The 16,342-nt window shown below is 43.2% G+C and overlaps 1 protein-coding gene across 2 annotated transcripts; it reads left to right on the forward strand.

Moving 5' to 3' along the window:
• Window positions 1-97: 97 nt before the first annotated feature.
• On the forward strand, window positions 98-12,612 carry CCNE1 (cyclin E1). 2 transcript variants are annotated; one of them, XM_084215430.1, is made up of 11 exons: window positions 98-290; window positions 588-678; window positions 899-967; window positions 7,223-7,368; window positions 7,444-7,579; window positions 8,380-8,526; window positions 9,315-9,410; window positions 9,769-9,903; window positions 9,987-10,098; window positions 10,182-10,339; window positions 11,196-12,612. In XM_084215430.1, the coding sequence occupies exons 2-11, from the start codon at window positions 643-645 to the stop codon at window positions 11,316-11,318; spliced, it is 1,158 nt and encodes a 385-aa protein (XP_084071556.1). In that variant the 5' UTR covers window positions 98-290; window positions 588-642; the 3' UTR covers window positions 11,319-12,612. The 2 variants fall into 2 exon arrangements, with proteins under 2 accessions (XP_084071556.1, XP_084071555.1); XM_084215429.1 differs by lacking the exon at window positions 98-290 and adding an exon at window positions 383-490.
• The last annotated feature ends 3,730 nt before the right edge of the window (window positions 12,613-16,342 follow it).

The following is a 16,342-nucleotide window of genomic DNA, read 5'->3' on the forward strand; positions in this document are numbered from 1 at the left end:
CCCGCCCCGGCCCCGCCCCCTGCCGCGCGCGGGACTCCGCGCGGCTCCCGCGCCCCGGCGGCCCCGCCCCGGCCCGCGCGCGGGCCCACGTGCGCGGTCGGGAGGCGGCCCCGCGCCGCCGCCGCGCGTTTAAATGTCCCGCCGGGCGCGGCCCGCGCCGCGCGCAGGGACGGGAGCGGCCGCGCCGTGAGGCAGTAGGCGCCCGGCGGAACCCGCCCGCCTCCCGCCCTGCCCCACCGGCCCGGCACCCGCTGACCACCCGCTCCCGGCCGGCAAGGGCCGGTGCGGCGGTGAGTGAGCGGCAGCGCGGGCGGGCAGGGGGCGGTGGGCGGCTGCGGGGCGGGGGGAGCCGGTGGGGCCGATCCGGCCGCCCATTGCGCGCCTCTGCCGGCCTTTGTGGGGGGGTGTGCGGCTCGGGCCTGCTCGGCCCCGTCCCGCGCGGCGCTCGGCTCGGCCCGCCGGCCAAGGCGGGTGCAATGCGCCGGGAGAGGTGAGTGCACCGAGCCCGCCCTGCGCGGGGCCCTGCAGGCCGGGCACCCCGGGCGGCTCCCCGGCCGGCGCTCGCTCAGCTTCCCCTCTCTCCGCAGCGACTGCGCGGACGACCAGGGTCCTGCCAAGGGGGACGCGGGTGCGGAGTACGCCATGCGAGCCCGCAAGAGGAAAGCTGATGTGGCCACGGTGAGTGCGGGCCCGGCCCGGTGCCCGCGGGCCAGAGCCCGCCGGGCTGGGCCCCCGCGGCCTCGCCGCCTTTTGTTGGGGGTGCGGGCCCCACGCGGTGGGCCGGGGGCAGGGTGGGCCTGCGGGGCTCTGCTCCTGCGGGACCAGGCGCGTGTCACAGCGGCCAACAGCTGCTGGGCCCGCGGTTTGTAGTCCGGAAATCATATGTCGCTTTTTGTAGTTCTTACAGGATCCTGATGAAGAAATTGCCAAAATGGAGATGACTAGAAAAAAGCCGTGCGAAAAACAGGTAATTAAACTTGCCTTATATGTAAATATTGTAATCTTACTTAACCCTGCACTTACTTTGTAGCACCCCATTTTTTATGGCAGCGTGGTGAAACAGGTATGCTGCTGCCACATGCTGCATAACAGTGGGCAAGGGGGACTGTTGGCCCTGGTTGATGAGGGAGTGTGCAAAACAATTGAGTTCATAGATGTAGTTTTGAAGCCTTTGTAAGGTGCAAGGCCTGTGTTGATCTGAAGCATTATGTTAATGCTGAAGTGAATTCAGCTGTCCTGGGTTTGCAAGGGTGCACCTTTAGACCTACTCTGCATTTACTTCTCTAGAGAGGTGCAAAAGTACCGTCATGTGCTTTTGTACCTTGTACATGTGCTCCTTAAGCATGCAGACAGGATCATCTCTTGAGGTGGTTCTCCTTGTAGTCATGTCTCTACTTCTCTGTCATCTGAGAAAGAGTCAAGTGTCTCCTTTTCTCCTAGATCAGCTCTATTCCCATTGACAAGGGTAGTTATCAGACAGATTAAGTAAGGGGTTCCTGGTTAGAACTTGGAAGTGCGTACTTGATGCTCATGGTATGGTGAAACAGGCTTTGTTTCTCTGCAGAACAAAGGAATATTTCTATAAAGTCACTCTACCTGTGAAAATCAGTCCTGCTGTGGAGATTGATAGTGACCATTGCCACCTTTCTCAGCAAGGCATGTAGAATAAACCACCTTAAAAAGTCAAAGCTAGTTTGACTGGTGTCCTCTAGTTCCATTTGTGTGCTTTCCATATTCTTGAAAAAGCGGATGCTTTTAGTATCTCTGTTAGGTGCCGTGTGGTGTGTGACACTGAAAGCGTGATGCTTTTTGTGCCTTGAGTAGCCTGTGTTTAGGAATAGGTGCATTCCCCTTTTTCCCTGAACACGTGCACTCCTGCTCAGTCCCTGCCACTGAGCCTTCAGCCTGTCACTGCGCCCAGGGTGATGCTGAAGGTGCAGAAGTCACGGGCAGGGTGTGCAGCCTGTCCTCATTTGGTAGGCCAGGCTGTGCATAATGTGGCACATCTAAGCCGAAGTGGCAGCTGGAAGTTCTAAGACTGAAGTGCTACCATAACAGATGGGCGTCATTGTTTGGAATGGCCTCTGCTTGTTGCAACTGCGTACACTAGTTATCAGTCAACATATTAAGCAGGGCTCAAATGGTGAGCATTTAATGAGGGGATCTCTCCTTCCCTTCTGTCTTTCTTTTGCACAGTATATTAAACTAATTTCTCACTTCTGACAAGGAAGAGCTGCCTGTCCTTCACTGCAGCTTTCTCCTTCACCAGAAGATTCATTCTGTTTAAACTTAGCAAGGCCTTCTCGTGCATGTTTATTGCATAATAACAAGGTATTTGTTAGAAAATCTCAATGGGGACCCAATTTTACTGTCTCCCAGAAAGACAGTGGAAGGAAACTTGAAGTATCTTTTGCATATGTTGACCTTCAACTTTCAAAGCAGATAAAGACTTCCAATTTTGTCTTCTCGTTTGTGCTCTTGGCCTGGTAGCCATTCAGTGTTACTTCAGGATTGATAGGTAAACTAAAACTTAGATAATTTAGGCAGTAGGCATCAAAAATCTTTCTTGGTAATTTTTCAAGGTCATTATAGGATGCTGGTGGAATTTGACCCTTTCATTCTATAAACAATAAATAACATCACGCCTGTATATCTTTCCCTACATAGATCAGGTATTTTTATTGTGACAAAGTAGCCAGATTGTTCCAGATCTGGTTAAAAAAGCTAACATTTGGCTGCACAGCAGCAGCTCTTCAGTCTATGGTGTGACACAAGCTATTCTCTGATATAAATTGCCATGGACCACTAATGAGAATATGTTTACGGTTCCAGCAGCAGCATAGCAGGCTGGAATGATAGCCAGGGCGACAGTTATTCTGTGGAGACACGACAGTTCTAAAATGCAAGCAGCTATAAATCCACTGCAGCCTGTACCACATGACTTCTGCATTAAATAAATTGTTTACTGACACTAGTTTATCCACAAGGCAAAATATCAGAGTCACATCCCACTTTATGACATCTTCATAGTCAATTCATTAGTTTGCTTCTGTGGAACATAAGGCCTCAGTTCTTAATTAGGATGCTGTTACCCTTTATGTGATGAAAGGGTGGCTATATCATCAGGTCTGTGACAGCAGAATATTGCATAAATTCTGTGTTTGATTTTGGAGAACTGGCACTGCTGTAATTCTGCTAGCAATTCTCATACTAATTCTGGCTGCTTTGTGGGGATGAATACACTTCTGAGGCTCCATGTAAAACAAAATTCATCTCACTAGATTAGAATAATCTGTGTAATTGTGATGCAAGTTGCATGGTCACCTCCATATAAAGTGAAGAATGGAATCTCTAAGTTAGTTTCGTTTGATGAAACTAGCTAATGTTTTCATGTGTAAAGTGGAGTAAACTCTCAGGAAGGAGTTTTGATCAGTTTCTTACTAGATGTTTTGCAGAATCTGATTTTAGCATTGTCAGTGTTCCACCTAAGTGTTTTGAAAATAACCTCAAAAAAGTTTTTTACTAATCTAGATTGAATCTTCAAAAGTTAATTTTAAAAAACCAAACAAAATAAAGCCCACACAAAAGGAGTCTAAACTATACATAGGTTGGGAACTGACTTGGCTTTAATCTGGATCAGGACATTTAGACTTTTATTTCAAAGGTGTGGAAGCTTGTGTGCCCTCCCAAGAGGATTGGACCAACTTAATAGTGTGAGTTGCTCTTTCAGTTGTTACTCTGTTTGCTAAATCTGGAATTCCCTTCTGATGGCAAAGAAAAATTCAATTCTTCAAAGTAATGCATCCTATGAGTAAAAAGTGGCTAGAATTATAGGTCTTGCTATTTCTGATGGGCAGACTAAGGCTGTGGACTTGGAAGCGATACCATCGTCTATGGTACAAGGTGCTGCTTTAAGGGTGACAAACAGGCCTGTTCTCCTACCATTGATTTCCATGCTGAAAAACCTCTGATGTTGCTGTTTGAATGCAGTTCTGTGTCATTCTCTTCCTCCTCCTGCACTCTTTTCTTGTCAGTGGATGCTCATTCTGGTGGCTCCTAGCTCACATGGAGGTGCACAAGTGTTTCAGCAGGTTGTATTTTTAGGTGTTCTTCACTGAAGGCCCTTCCTGGCCTATAACAAATAACCCTCTGTTTTGTGTCTGGTCTATAACCTGAAGGTTGTTCAAAAAGATTATTTTCTCTGAATATTTGATGTATCAGTGTGCTGCAGGAAACTGAGGCCTGCTAATGTTTGAGCTTTGTAAAGACCCCCACCTCTGAACTCCTGGGTTTTCTCTGTTAGGAGCTGTATGGGATTGGGTTCTGTAATGGGCTTATCATCCACCTTCTTCCCTCTTGGTACCTCTCCTCCTAATGAGCCTTCTCAGGTGCTTTTTTCCTCCAGTCTGTCTTTTGTTCTTAGGTCTGAGATAGAGGTCAGCATCTGATTAGTTGCTCCTGTACCTGGAACATTACTGTGGGAGTCACTGAGCTTTCTTGCTGGGCTCCACATAGATTTGAAGAGGCCGTTCTCCCCACTGATGTTTTTGCTTGTGTGCTGCTTCAGCTCCTGTTTGTCTCAGAAGTAAGCTCAGGACTGCAGTGTTTCCTCTGTTGGGCTGCACAGATTCTGGGTAGCATTTGTCGCTTTCTGACAGGTCTCCACTTTTGGCTTGGCTCTGTGCAAGCCCAAAGGAAACCTCAGACCTTCCCCGCCTTAAACTGTTATTTTTTTCAGTCGTGGCTCCTATTTCCTTACAGTTGCAGTGTGAGGTAATGCAGTCTCTTGATAGTGCTTCTTGCTTTCGATTGAGTGTCTTGCTAAATCTGTTTTAAAGACTCGAGCCTGATTGATATGTTCATTTTCTCAACCAAAATCTGTGCCAGAGTTACGGTGCTCCCTCACCCACACTAATTAATTCCTGTCTCCTTCCCCATAGGCTGCTGTCTTTTGAGGCCCTGCACATTAGTTTCATTCTTGTCTCTAGCTGAGCTGTGTACTTGTAGTGTTGCTCACATCTCTTCCCCAGTGTCTTGTTAAGTGACATTATGTTGTCAAAAACTTTGTTTTCCATTCTTTTCAAAACACCTAAGAGGCTCTTGAACTTTGATTTCTATTTCCTTTTAGAAAATTGAGGGTGGTGGAATATCTTTAGTATTGTTGCATGTGATGTGTCTGCTTTGAGAGCTTTGTGAGCAAGTCTCTTGTCCTTCAGAAGCTGCTGGTATAGTAGGCACCTTTAAATAGATACTGTATAATCTACTGCTTTTCTGTTTGCTGATTAACTGATAAGACAGCACTTCTCCAAAGGCTGTTGGCAGCTGGGCTTGCTGTGCAGTTTGGAGAACAAAGTATGACTAAAGTCTAGTTTTGAGGGAGGACAAAAATTAACTCAAAGCAACGCTGATGCGACATTTTCATTCGAACTTTCCGTTTGTAAGGAGTCTGTCATTTTTGAGATAAGGATAGTATTCCCTTGTTTTGCCTCCTCCCCACCCAAATTAAATCCTGGCATGGCTGGGTATGTTGCTATGCTGTATTTGCATGTAGAACTCCCAAGAAGGAAAAAGACTGATCTGTGTGTCAGTAACTCAAAGGTTGCTGCAAAGCAGTCTTAGCTGTGAGAGAACTGTGAAATGTGGTTTTGGTTTCATCAAGTCAGTGGTTTCTGTTTGTGAAACTGGGGCAGGAAGGAGCCATTTTGCTGGAAAGTGATGTCATATGTAAGAAAGATGGCAAAAATCAGCTGTGGAAGCTTTTTTGCAAGAGGCAAAGTTTCACATAGTGTTTTACTTGATAGTGCCTAATGATTCTCCTGAACTTGTTTTTAATTAATTTTTTTTAGCATATTAGAAATTGTTAGGGAGTTCTTTCCTTTTAGTGGTGCAGAACAGATCAATTTGCAGCAAGATGGCTGACTTCGTTATTAAACAGAAATGCCAAATTGTAATTTGCTCATGCATGATGACATAGTGCTGGCTTTGCATTCTACTGCAAATAAAATAGTGTTTTCCTGGGGCACTGTGTGAAGCGTACAAGATCCTATTTAAGAGTTAGATGGTAGAAGAGTAAACTTAGATTTAAGTTCTGGTCCAAATAAAGGTTGAACGGACATGCCAGGTGAAGTTTTGGATAGCTGATGTTTGCAGACCATGGCAGAATTTGACATATAAAATTGTCAGCTTGATAGTTTAGTAGCATTTGCTTAACATGGACTTGGCTATATTCTGGAAATTGGGTCATAAGTGCTTTGGGTTTTTATCTTAACTCTGCTAAATGAATGAGTACAAAATCCTACAAACTATTTTGCTGTGTTCACCATCTGAGATGCTTTGAATGAAAACATGGCTTTAGGCATATTGTCTACATATTCCTGACCAGAAATCCTGACCTCATATTTGGGTCTTTGAGTTCCATCTGCTTGTTCTTTACTTGAGGGCAAGTATATTTTTGGTAAAAACAAAACACAGCATGAGAGTAGGAGGTTCTGACTTGGGTATCCTTCCATGAAACACTTGTGGTCCTTCAAAAGAGCAGGGTGAATGTTCTTCAGCTTTAGTTCCAAACTTTCTCTCTGTGCTTATAAGCAGCACCCCCTCAATTCAGCACAGGTGAGGCCACATCTGTAGTGTTGTGTCCAGTTGTGGGCTCCCCAGTAAAAAAGAGACTTGAGCATACAAGAAAGAGTCCAGAAAGGTAATTCAGGAACAAGAGCATCTTGCTGATGAGGAAAGGCTGAGGAAGCTGGGCCTGTTAAGCCTGGAGAAAAGGTCTGTGGCAACTTGTGTCAATTGTTTATCACTATTTGAAGGGAAGATGTAAAGAAAATGGACCTAAGCTCTTCTTTGTGTGATGGGGCAAAAGGAGATGGACACAAACTGAAGCAGAAGAGGTTCCCTCTAAATATCCTGGAACACTTTTTACTGTGAGGGCAGGCAAGCATGGCACAAGTTTTCCAAAATAATTCTGGAGTCTCAATCCTTGAAGATACTCTAAAGCCTTCTGTTCATGATCCTGGGCAACTGGCTCTTGGTGGCCCTGTGTGAGCAGGGAGCTTGATGGAAGGACCTAGAGGTGCCTTCCAGCCTCCACCATTCTGTGCAGTTCAAAGAGATAAGGCATTGGCAAGAAATTGTGACGGAAGTTATGAGTAGTATCTGTCTACAGCTAAAATGATTACTTTAAAAAGCACAGTGTGAAATCTGGTGTTTGGTTTGACAGAAGGCCTGGACTAACATCCATGAGCATGCCCACATGCTGATTCCCACTCCGGATAAAGACGACGATGATCCCGTCCGTGTCGATTACTCGCGCTTCATCCATCTGAGCGTCGTTCCCACCAGAGCCACCCCACTGCCAGCTCTAGGGTGAGTGTGCTGGGCTGCTGCTGCTCTGCCTTCCTCCTGTCTTGTGAGCCAAGACTAAACATTGATCTCTTTTAGCTGGGCAAACAAGGATGATGTATGGAAAAACATGATAAACAAAGAAGAGACCTACGTGAGGGATAAATTCTACATGCAAAGGCATCCCCAGCTGCAGCCTAAGATGAGAACCATCCTTCTAGACTGGCTAATGGAGGTAAGCTTTTCTGTGCTTCTGAGTGTTTCAAGTGTGCTTTTGTTAAGTGCACTAATAACTGTCATGAGTGCACTTCAGGAGCATGTTTAGCTCCAGACACTTGTCTTCATCTTAAATTTTGTCAATGAATGACACCAAACTTAAAGAATATATGATGTAGTGAGCTGATGATTTGCCGACTGTCAATACATTCTGTTACTCATTTAGATTGATAGTGGGCGATAATCAATTTGTCCCTAACACAGGGTAAGCTTTTAAGGTCATACTGCAGACAAAGGCTGAAGAAATAATTACAAAAGTCACTGTAAGAAGGAAGGTGGATAGTTCTGAGATCAGATCCATCTCCTGGCCTTTTTATCTGTTTTTGTCATGCAGAATGTGCTACAGCTCCTCTTGTCTGAGTCTGTTTCACTATTTGGATGACTTAGTGACATAATCCTTGTTCTTAGTTTTAAAAGTGCTTGTGGGAATTTTCTCTTTTAGGTGTTGGAATGATGGATCTTTGCAACAAATGAGGAACTGATGTTCTGACATTGTTGGAACATGTGCTTGCATTTCCTAGAAGGGTTTTCACTCTGATCTGGTTTTTTCTTGGAAGTTACTGTAATGACAGTCATCGTGTGTCAAAGGAAACTGTTTAACCCTTGCAGTTAGTTAACATGTTACTTCACAATAGCAGTGAAGTAGAAAGCTAATATAAATTTTATGTCTATCTTATGCTTTTTTTTTTGATACATATGTAGCATCTACTTTTGACGTTTTAACACTGTTCTTGACCTTTGTAATCTCTGTTTTCCCAGGTTTGTGAAGCCTACAAACTTCATAGAGAAACTTTTTATTTAGCACAAGATTTCTTTGATCGATTTATGGCAACACAGCAGGACGTTGTAAAAACACTATTGCAGCTTATTGGTGTCACTTCTCTATTCATAGCAGCAAAGCTTGAGGTAAGTGTCTCCAGCTTTTCTTACCATAAAAATGTGAATGGACACACAGCACAATTCTTGGATGCTGGACACTTTGTGGAAAGCTTTATGGAGTTACGTGCTATCATTTTTTTCAAATGGGAGACAGAACAAAGATTTTTTGTTGTTGTTGTTTGTTTTCACCATTCCTGTTTTTTTTAGACGTGGGTAAAATTATACTGTGATGTAATCTAGTTTTCTCATCAGAGGATTCAGTGTTAGAATAAATCTAAAGTTTTAGTTGCAGTTGCTAAATGAATTTTGGCCGGCTACTGTATACAGAGAATCACTTGTTGCAATTTCATTGCAATAGAGTACCTACTGCATGATAGTCTGAGCTCTTATTTACTAGAACATTTTGAACTACTAAAATACAGAGTGCTTTTTAAGTTCTTAGTTGTTTAAAAGAGCTGATGTTCAGTCTGTTCTTAAGCAAGAGATAAAAGGCCTTTTCTTTAGGATGCTTAAAAAAAATCTTAGTGTCAGTTGTGATGCAGCCACAGTGGTGCTGTAGTTAAACAATGTAGGTTTGTACTGATCCATCCAAAGTGAGAGTTGAAGGCTATGATGGACAAGAAATCTGTGTCTGTTAAAGGTGGAGAACACAGGATTTAGAATGGGGGAATAAGGAACTATCCCCTCTCCCCTTTCTGTTTTGGCAGCCTGAAACAGTGGTTGTTCTGTTTATTTCTTTACTTTTTGTAAAAGTCCCACATGAATCTAAATACAACCTATACCACAGATTAAATACTTGATCCCCTGTCTTTCAGGAAATTTATCCGCCAAAGTTGCACCAGTTTGCCTATGTTACAGATGGAGCCTGTACAGAAGATGAAATCATCAGTATGGAATTGATCATTATGAAGGTAATATTTACAAGTGGAGTTAGTTTTTAGAAATGTATAGCATCAGACTAAAAGCAGAGCTTCTCAGTTAATCTCAGGTGCTGCTAAGAGGCACAATTTCTCTTGCTAATTAGAAAGCAGTGTTTTCTTTAGGTAACAAGTGATATAAGGCATCCACCAGTATGTGTGTATTAACAAAATTATTTGTTCCCTTACTGTATCAGCAGGTAGAGCTCCAGGAGAGTATTTGATTTGCATGTTTTAAAGATGCCTTAACCAACTGGGATTAGAGCTTGTGATTGTTTAACCATCTTGCATGGTTTAAGTTAGAACTTAACTTTAATTGGCACTGAAATCTTGTGTATGTCCGTTCTTTCAGGCTCTTAATTGGAACTTAAATCCACTGACAGTTGTATCGTGGCTAAACATTTACCTGCAAGTTGCATATTTAAATGATCTTTATGAGGTAATGCTGCCACAATATCCACAGCAGATATTTGTACAAATAACGGAGGTGAGACTGATTTCCTTCAAATGCTGTTTCGCCTGGAAAAGTGGTTTTTCTGTCAGGCTTACTCAACACCTATTGTCTTTCAGCTCTTGGATCTCTGTGTGCTGGATATTGGCTGCTTGGAATATACCTATGGAATACTTGCAGCTTCTGCTTTGTATCACTTCTCTTCATCTGAGTTGATGCAGAAAGTTTCAGGTATTGGCATTTATAGATTTAATCTTGTATGTTGACAAACATTGTCTTGATTCAGGCAGATAAGCATGTGTCTTGTGTTGCAGGTTATGAGTTCTGTGAGATAGAGGACTGTGTGAAATGGATGGTCCCATTTGCCATGGCTCTGAGAGAAGTAGGAAGCTCCAAACTCAAACACTTTAGTGGGATAGCTCCTGAAGATTTGCACAATATACAGACACACATCAACAGCTTTGATTTGCTGGTATGTCTATGCAAATGAAGACAAAAAACTGTCTGTGAAATCTCTGAAGTTTTGTTTCTTTGGTTTGACATTCAGTCAACTTAAGAAATGCATGAGCGGGTTGAGACTGAGTGTATTTAGATTATAAAAGATATAAGGTTGTAGTTCAGATACAAAATTCTTGAGACAAAGACTTTTCTTGGGACCGACTTGTTCAGTATTTTATTTAAAAAGATGTGCCTTCAGCCTCTCATATCAAAAGCATATGATTACCCTTGAAATCAGAAGCATTTGTCTACCCTTTGGGGTACTTCAAATACCATGTGTTAGACCGTTCTCTCTAGGAAATACCACTAATACAGTGTTGTCTGATCTGGAGAAAAACAAAGATTGATCACTTGAGACTGATGTGGTGGGATTGTTACGTGACAGTGGTCACTGACAAGCAGCGGAGCAAGAGTGGTTTTTAGTGTGAGAAACTTGCACAGGATCAAAATCTTGTTCAAAACATTGTGGTTTAAGATACTTGGGTTAGTTTTTCTCTTTAGGTTATTGAATTCTAGGTTGAAGTTCTTCCTGCTCAATTGTTTCTCCATTTTGCTTTTCTGAAGGTACAGGGGTGCTTGTGTGTTATGAATGCCTAATGCTGATCATCAGATTCCAAAAACGAATACTGATCTCTTTGAGTTGTAGTATAAGTAACTACTGCATACTATGTGATTTATCAGTTACTGTTAGGAGAGTTAGATATGGATATGCATATGCATTTCCAGATTAACAGTCCATCAGATTGTAAAACACTGAATTCTGTTGATCTGTTGCATAGACACACCAAAGTAAAGATTTTTTTTTTTCCCTCTTTTTCATGTGCTTTCAGGACAGAGCTCAAGCAAAACAAGCCATATTGGCTGAGCAAAATAGGACTTCACCTTTCCCCACTGGTGTCCTTACACCACCACAAAGTAGTAAGAAACTGTCTTCTGGACTGCAGTCAATCTGACTTGAGGAACTGTTGGTGGACAATTTTGCTCAAGTGCCTGTTCTGCTGGTTTTAGCTCCTGCTCCATTACAGAAATGCTGCCAGTGAAGTTCATAAGCTTTCACGGAATCTGAAAAGGAAACCTGACTTTCATCTGACAGAAGTTTTTCTATTTGAAATAGTTTTATTGAATGTTAAAGTATTTTAAAGAAATGGATCAAGTACACCAGCCACTTGAAAGAACACTGAAGTGTGCTCCAGATGCTGCTACGGAGGGTGATGCTTGATCAACTGTTCAGAAAAAGGGCTTGAAGTTTAAATTAGTTACTGTGCCTGTTTGTCCTTTGGGTAATCTGCAGATTTCTCTCCCTTGTTGACAAATGGGCAAAAAGTGCTGTGGAAGACAACATTTCAAAGCCTCTTTTTCGAATGGTTGGCTTACAACTTGATGCCTTTTAAAAAACTCTTTATTGTAAAAGCTGCTATGTCTCTGTGTATTCATTTTAAATAAAAATGCTGTCTAAGACAGCTGTTTTTATGTATATTTCTATATTTCTTTTAACTATGATCAGTTAAGGTTTTTTTCAGACTGTGACCATTAATAAGTGTGGGAGTTGGGGATGAATAGTGTAGTAACTATTGCTTTATTTATTTACCACTATTGGCTTTTATGTGGAAACTTATTTGGATACTAATTGTCATGTTGGGCTACTTGGATTTCCTCTAGCCAGGTACAGGAGGCTGGGGAGGGGATAATAGACATGACAAGTACATGGGGAATTAACACTCTGTAATGATCAGCTTACTGGGAAATTCTTGAATCAGGTTGTCTAGATTGTTACCCTGAGGTGATCAGTAGGAAAAGTCTACCTCTTCCTAAAAAAAAAAAATTAAACGTTGGGGGTTTGGCACAGTATTTGACAAAGAATCATGTGTGCATAGTTTAATTCTGGAGAGGTGTGTGCCTTGTTACAGGAAAGTCTTTGACCTTTGCAATGTCTGAGAATCACGGAGATCCTAGTAGGACGTTTTCTGGAAACTCGTGGTTCTGGAGAGGAGGGGAACACAGAAATAAATGGTTATTTGTTTTTTGTGTGTTTTTTGGTGCTTATTTTGAAGGACTGTACAATAACACTGAAAACTTTTGTGAGACTACCAGGGGTTCCTCTTGTCCTGCTGCAGATTAGCTTAAATGCTACATTTAATATTTCAGGAAGCTCCTATTCTGTTGTTGATTAGATTTTTTTAAAAAACAATAGTTCCCAGCAAGGCTGCTTTTTATTATTTTAAGTTATTCTATTTTCTCTTCCCTGACCCAGTATTCTGATAAATGTTAAAGCTTTAATATAATAAAAATGCCTATGGTAATTAATGGTAAGCAAGTTCTTTGGTGCTGCTGGCTTTTTTTCCTTGCAATGAATGGTTTTAAGTTCTGTGTTAACAAGTGCAAATGTGAGCTGAAAATGTTTGCTGGTGCCAGTTTAGAGAGTTTTTAATTTCTCAGAGAATTGCATGCCCGAAACAAAGGGGATGTAATTTTTGCTGATTATTGAAGGATTTGCCAAGATGTATTTTGGTGCTTTGTCCTTAAATGTAGAACACAAAATGGGGGTGGATGAGGGAAACTAATCCTCCTGAAAGGTAGTCTCTAGGCTTGAGTCCTAAATCAGCAACCATGCTTCAGTGCTAGGCCTCTTGGTGTTTATTTTCAGATCTTAGTCCCTTTTAGATGTTTCACACCAAAACCACAATTCCGTTTTTTAAATTTCTAACTGTCCTCTTAAAAATGGGGATTGCATTTAACTGTTCAAGAAAATATCCTGTAGCAATATTAGAGATACAGTAAAGTCTTAACTTTCAGTTTAAGCTGAATATTTAACTGTTGTTAATACCTATGCAGGAGTGACTGTAGATATTTCTATGTGTTTCTGGGCTGTGTGGGCAACCAGGAGCTGGGAGACTGATACACCTGTGAATTAAACTTGTTCGGACAACAGGCCTCTCTCCAGATGTGATCTGTGCTTCAGATGGTAATCCTGTTAATTTGAAAATTCTTTCTTCTGTGAAAGGTCATCCTCCTTTTTTCTGGTGGAAGGCAGTGTGTTCAGAGCATGGAGATGGTGGCTTTGCAGCTCCCCAGGTAAGAATGCTGTCACATCCCACCTGGGGATGGGGGGGCTACCTTGAGAGCTATTTTCTTGCTTTCTCACCTTTTATAAGAATTGTTTCTGGTTTTCTATTGCAACATATGGATACTGTGTTGTTCTGTCTGGTGCTGTCTTTCTAGGGTGGCTTGAAAAAAAAATGGCATTGGTTACCACAAGCTGAAAAGAAGTTTTTAGAGAAGAAGAGTGCGGGTAATTTTAAGGAAGATAGTTGTCCCTATTAGAAAAAGCCAACCACCTCCAAGAGGGAGTTGCCTCCCTTTTCCTTTGCTTGTGGATCCTATTCTAAGTTTTGATCCTGGCCCAGTCTGGTAGGGGGAAGTAAGCTCTGCCTGGCTAGGTAAGAGAAGAAGGTTTTGGGTGTTTGGGCTGAAGTTTGTGCAAAGAAGACAGGCTGATACCAAATACTATATCCCTGCAGGCTCTGACCTCAGATGTGTCACACCAAGAGGTGGGGAGAGGCCTCCAGGGGGGAACAGCCCCAGGGTGATGCAGGAGGGGCAGCACTGGGCCATCCTGAGAAAGCAATTTAGCTGTGCAGTGCTGCACACTCCTCAACTGGAAACTGTCTCTCCTTAATAGCTCCAGACCAGCATAAAGCATGCTGCAAAGTAAATTGAATTTGCAGTAACCCAGGTGGTGCATGATTATCTTCTCCTCCTGAAAGGTTTGTCATCACAATGCATCAAACCCTCACCTTGGTCTGAAAGCTGGGGGCATCAGTGAAACTGAACCACAGAAATGAATCCAGTGCTAATTTTGTATTACTGCTTCTGTGAAATTGGAAGCTGGGGGTTGCTGTGGGTGTATTGAAGGAAATAGCCCCAAATGAGTGAGCTGAGGCTGCAGTTGTGAGCTGGGGTGGAGGGGACCAGGGCTGATGAGCAGAAGGGATGGAGCATGGTGATCCCCACTGAGTCAGCCACATGTTCAGCTCCTGTAAATGCTGTAGGTACCTAACAGAAATAGTTACTGGTATAAATAGTTCACAGAAATAGTTGTGCATAGCTTGTCTGCCCTAAAGCAGGAGGGTGGTTTCTCTGGTTCTATTTCTAGGTCTCAGGTCAGCATCTCCTCTTGGTTCTCAGGAATTACAACATGAGAGGTTTATTACATCCCTGCTTGCACGAGGTGGAGGCAAGAGGCAGCCCTCAGGCCTGGCTCAGGGTTCTCTCTGTTCCTGGGTGCTATTTGCTGCCCACACAGCTCAGCCCAGCCTGAATGCAGGAGGCTGGCTGGGTGGGATGCTTCTGCAGCCAGGCTGTCAGGTCAGACCTCACTGCCACTGTTGGAGGCTCACAGCAGCATCTGCTCTTGGGGGGAGATGTCAGGGAACCTGAACCTCAGCTTGGGAGCTGCCATAGCCTGCAATGGGCTTTTTTCCAGGCTCTATTTGGAGAAACACCTGCAAGGCAAAGCCTTGTGGAGCAGTGTGCATGCAGCAGGGGGCTGGTGCGGGTGCAGGTTGACATTGGATGTACCCACTTCCCCTTGTTAGCTGGCACAAACCTTCTGTTCTGGAAATTCAGGGAACTGCTGTCTCTGGGTATTTACCAACAAGCATTTAAAGCACTAGGTTATTCATACTCCATCTTCCACAAGCCTCTGCCATCAAAAAAAGAGCGACACTGACACGTGCTGTGAAATTCCACAGGTTAGCTTTGTCTAGCCTTGAATTTGCTGGGGATTAGGAACAGCTCTGCCTTGCTGGCAAGGCCAGGGGCAGCTTGGCCTGAACTCTGTGGTCTCTGTCCAGGTTTGGCATTTCAAATAGGGGATGTAGCTCTGTCATGTGCTGCCTGTGGCAGGAAGCAGCAGGGCTCTTCCCCTTCTGGTCATCCTGCCCTCACCCCAGGCATGGGGTGGCCAGTCAAGGTGGACAAACTGAGAGGCTTTGGGGTTGTATTTCATTTTTTCTTTTTTCTGTGTCTGTGAGATGGCAGAAGAAAACAATGTACAAATACAAGCAGACTTTCATGTTCATTTCTTGTTGGTATAGCAATTTGTGAAACTTCTCTGCTTTGATGTTAAAACTGCAGCACAGCAGCATCCACCTGGCTTGAGTTGATGAACAGTGAGTATTTTGATGATGATCCTGTGCTCTTTCAGCCACACTATCTGCAAGCCAGCTTTAAAGTACAAAATGTGTTTCTCTCAAATTTTGAGTAGTCCACTATTGCCACAACTTATACATAATCAAACAAAGACTGCAGAATATTGCAATGCTATATGAGCTGTCACCTTTCAATCTCTTGAAATGAGAAGTTTATGTTAAGCAGAAAGGGTAAGTTAGTATATGAAGCTTTTTATTTCTGCTAAAGTTGAGTTTCACATTAGGAAAAGAAAGGAAGTATTCTTTGTAGGCAGAATAAAACCAGGGATTTCAAAATTTCACAGACTGGTGTGTTGGAGGGCAAATTAAATGAGATGGCTATCAAGGAAGGGAGGAAAACCTTTCTGATCCCAGGGGCTTTGGTCCTACAGATGCTGCCAATCCAGGGGAGCAGACTGTCTACTGGAGGTGCAAATCTACTTGAAGACTGGGTTTGTTTTACCAAGCCAAACATATTCTCAAGTAACTCATATAGTAAGAAAGCAAATGTTTTTATAATGCACTGATTTTTTTGATTTTCAGCATGATGGCAATAATATTCAGAGAGGAAAATTATGAAATCCTAAATGTTTGCCTCAGCCTATGTGTTTGCCTGGGATATGAGGAAAAATTATGTGTGGAGCTTCTCCCACCTGGTACCTGCTCTGTCAGGTGTGCCCCCCAGCCCTGCTCCTGGGGTGGAGGAGGGCAGGTGCCTGACAAGAACTGTCTTTATTTGAGGGGAAAAGATTTCCTTTATCAGCCTGTGCTGTTATGAGTCTCATATG

This window comes from Fringilla coelebs (genome assembly GCF_963513975.1).
Source record: "Fringilla coelebs genome assembly, chromosome: 14".
Taxonomy (NCBI): domain Eukaryota; kingdom Metazoa; phylum Chordata; class Aves; order Passeriformes; family Fringillidae; genus Fringilla; species Fringilla coelebs.

Bases quoted from the DNA above. Each gene is read 5' to 3' on its own strand.
- CCNE1 (XM_084215429.1), top strand. The intron at 10,099-10,181 runs GTATTGGCATTT...CTTGTGTTGCAG, and splicing joins GTTGATGCAGAAAGTTTCAG to GTTATGAGTTCTGTGAGATA. The intron at 10,340-11,195 runs GTATGTCTATGC...ATGTGCTTTCAG, and splicing joins TCAACAGCTTTGATTTGCTG to GACAGAGCTCAAGCAAAACA.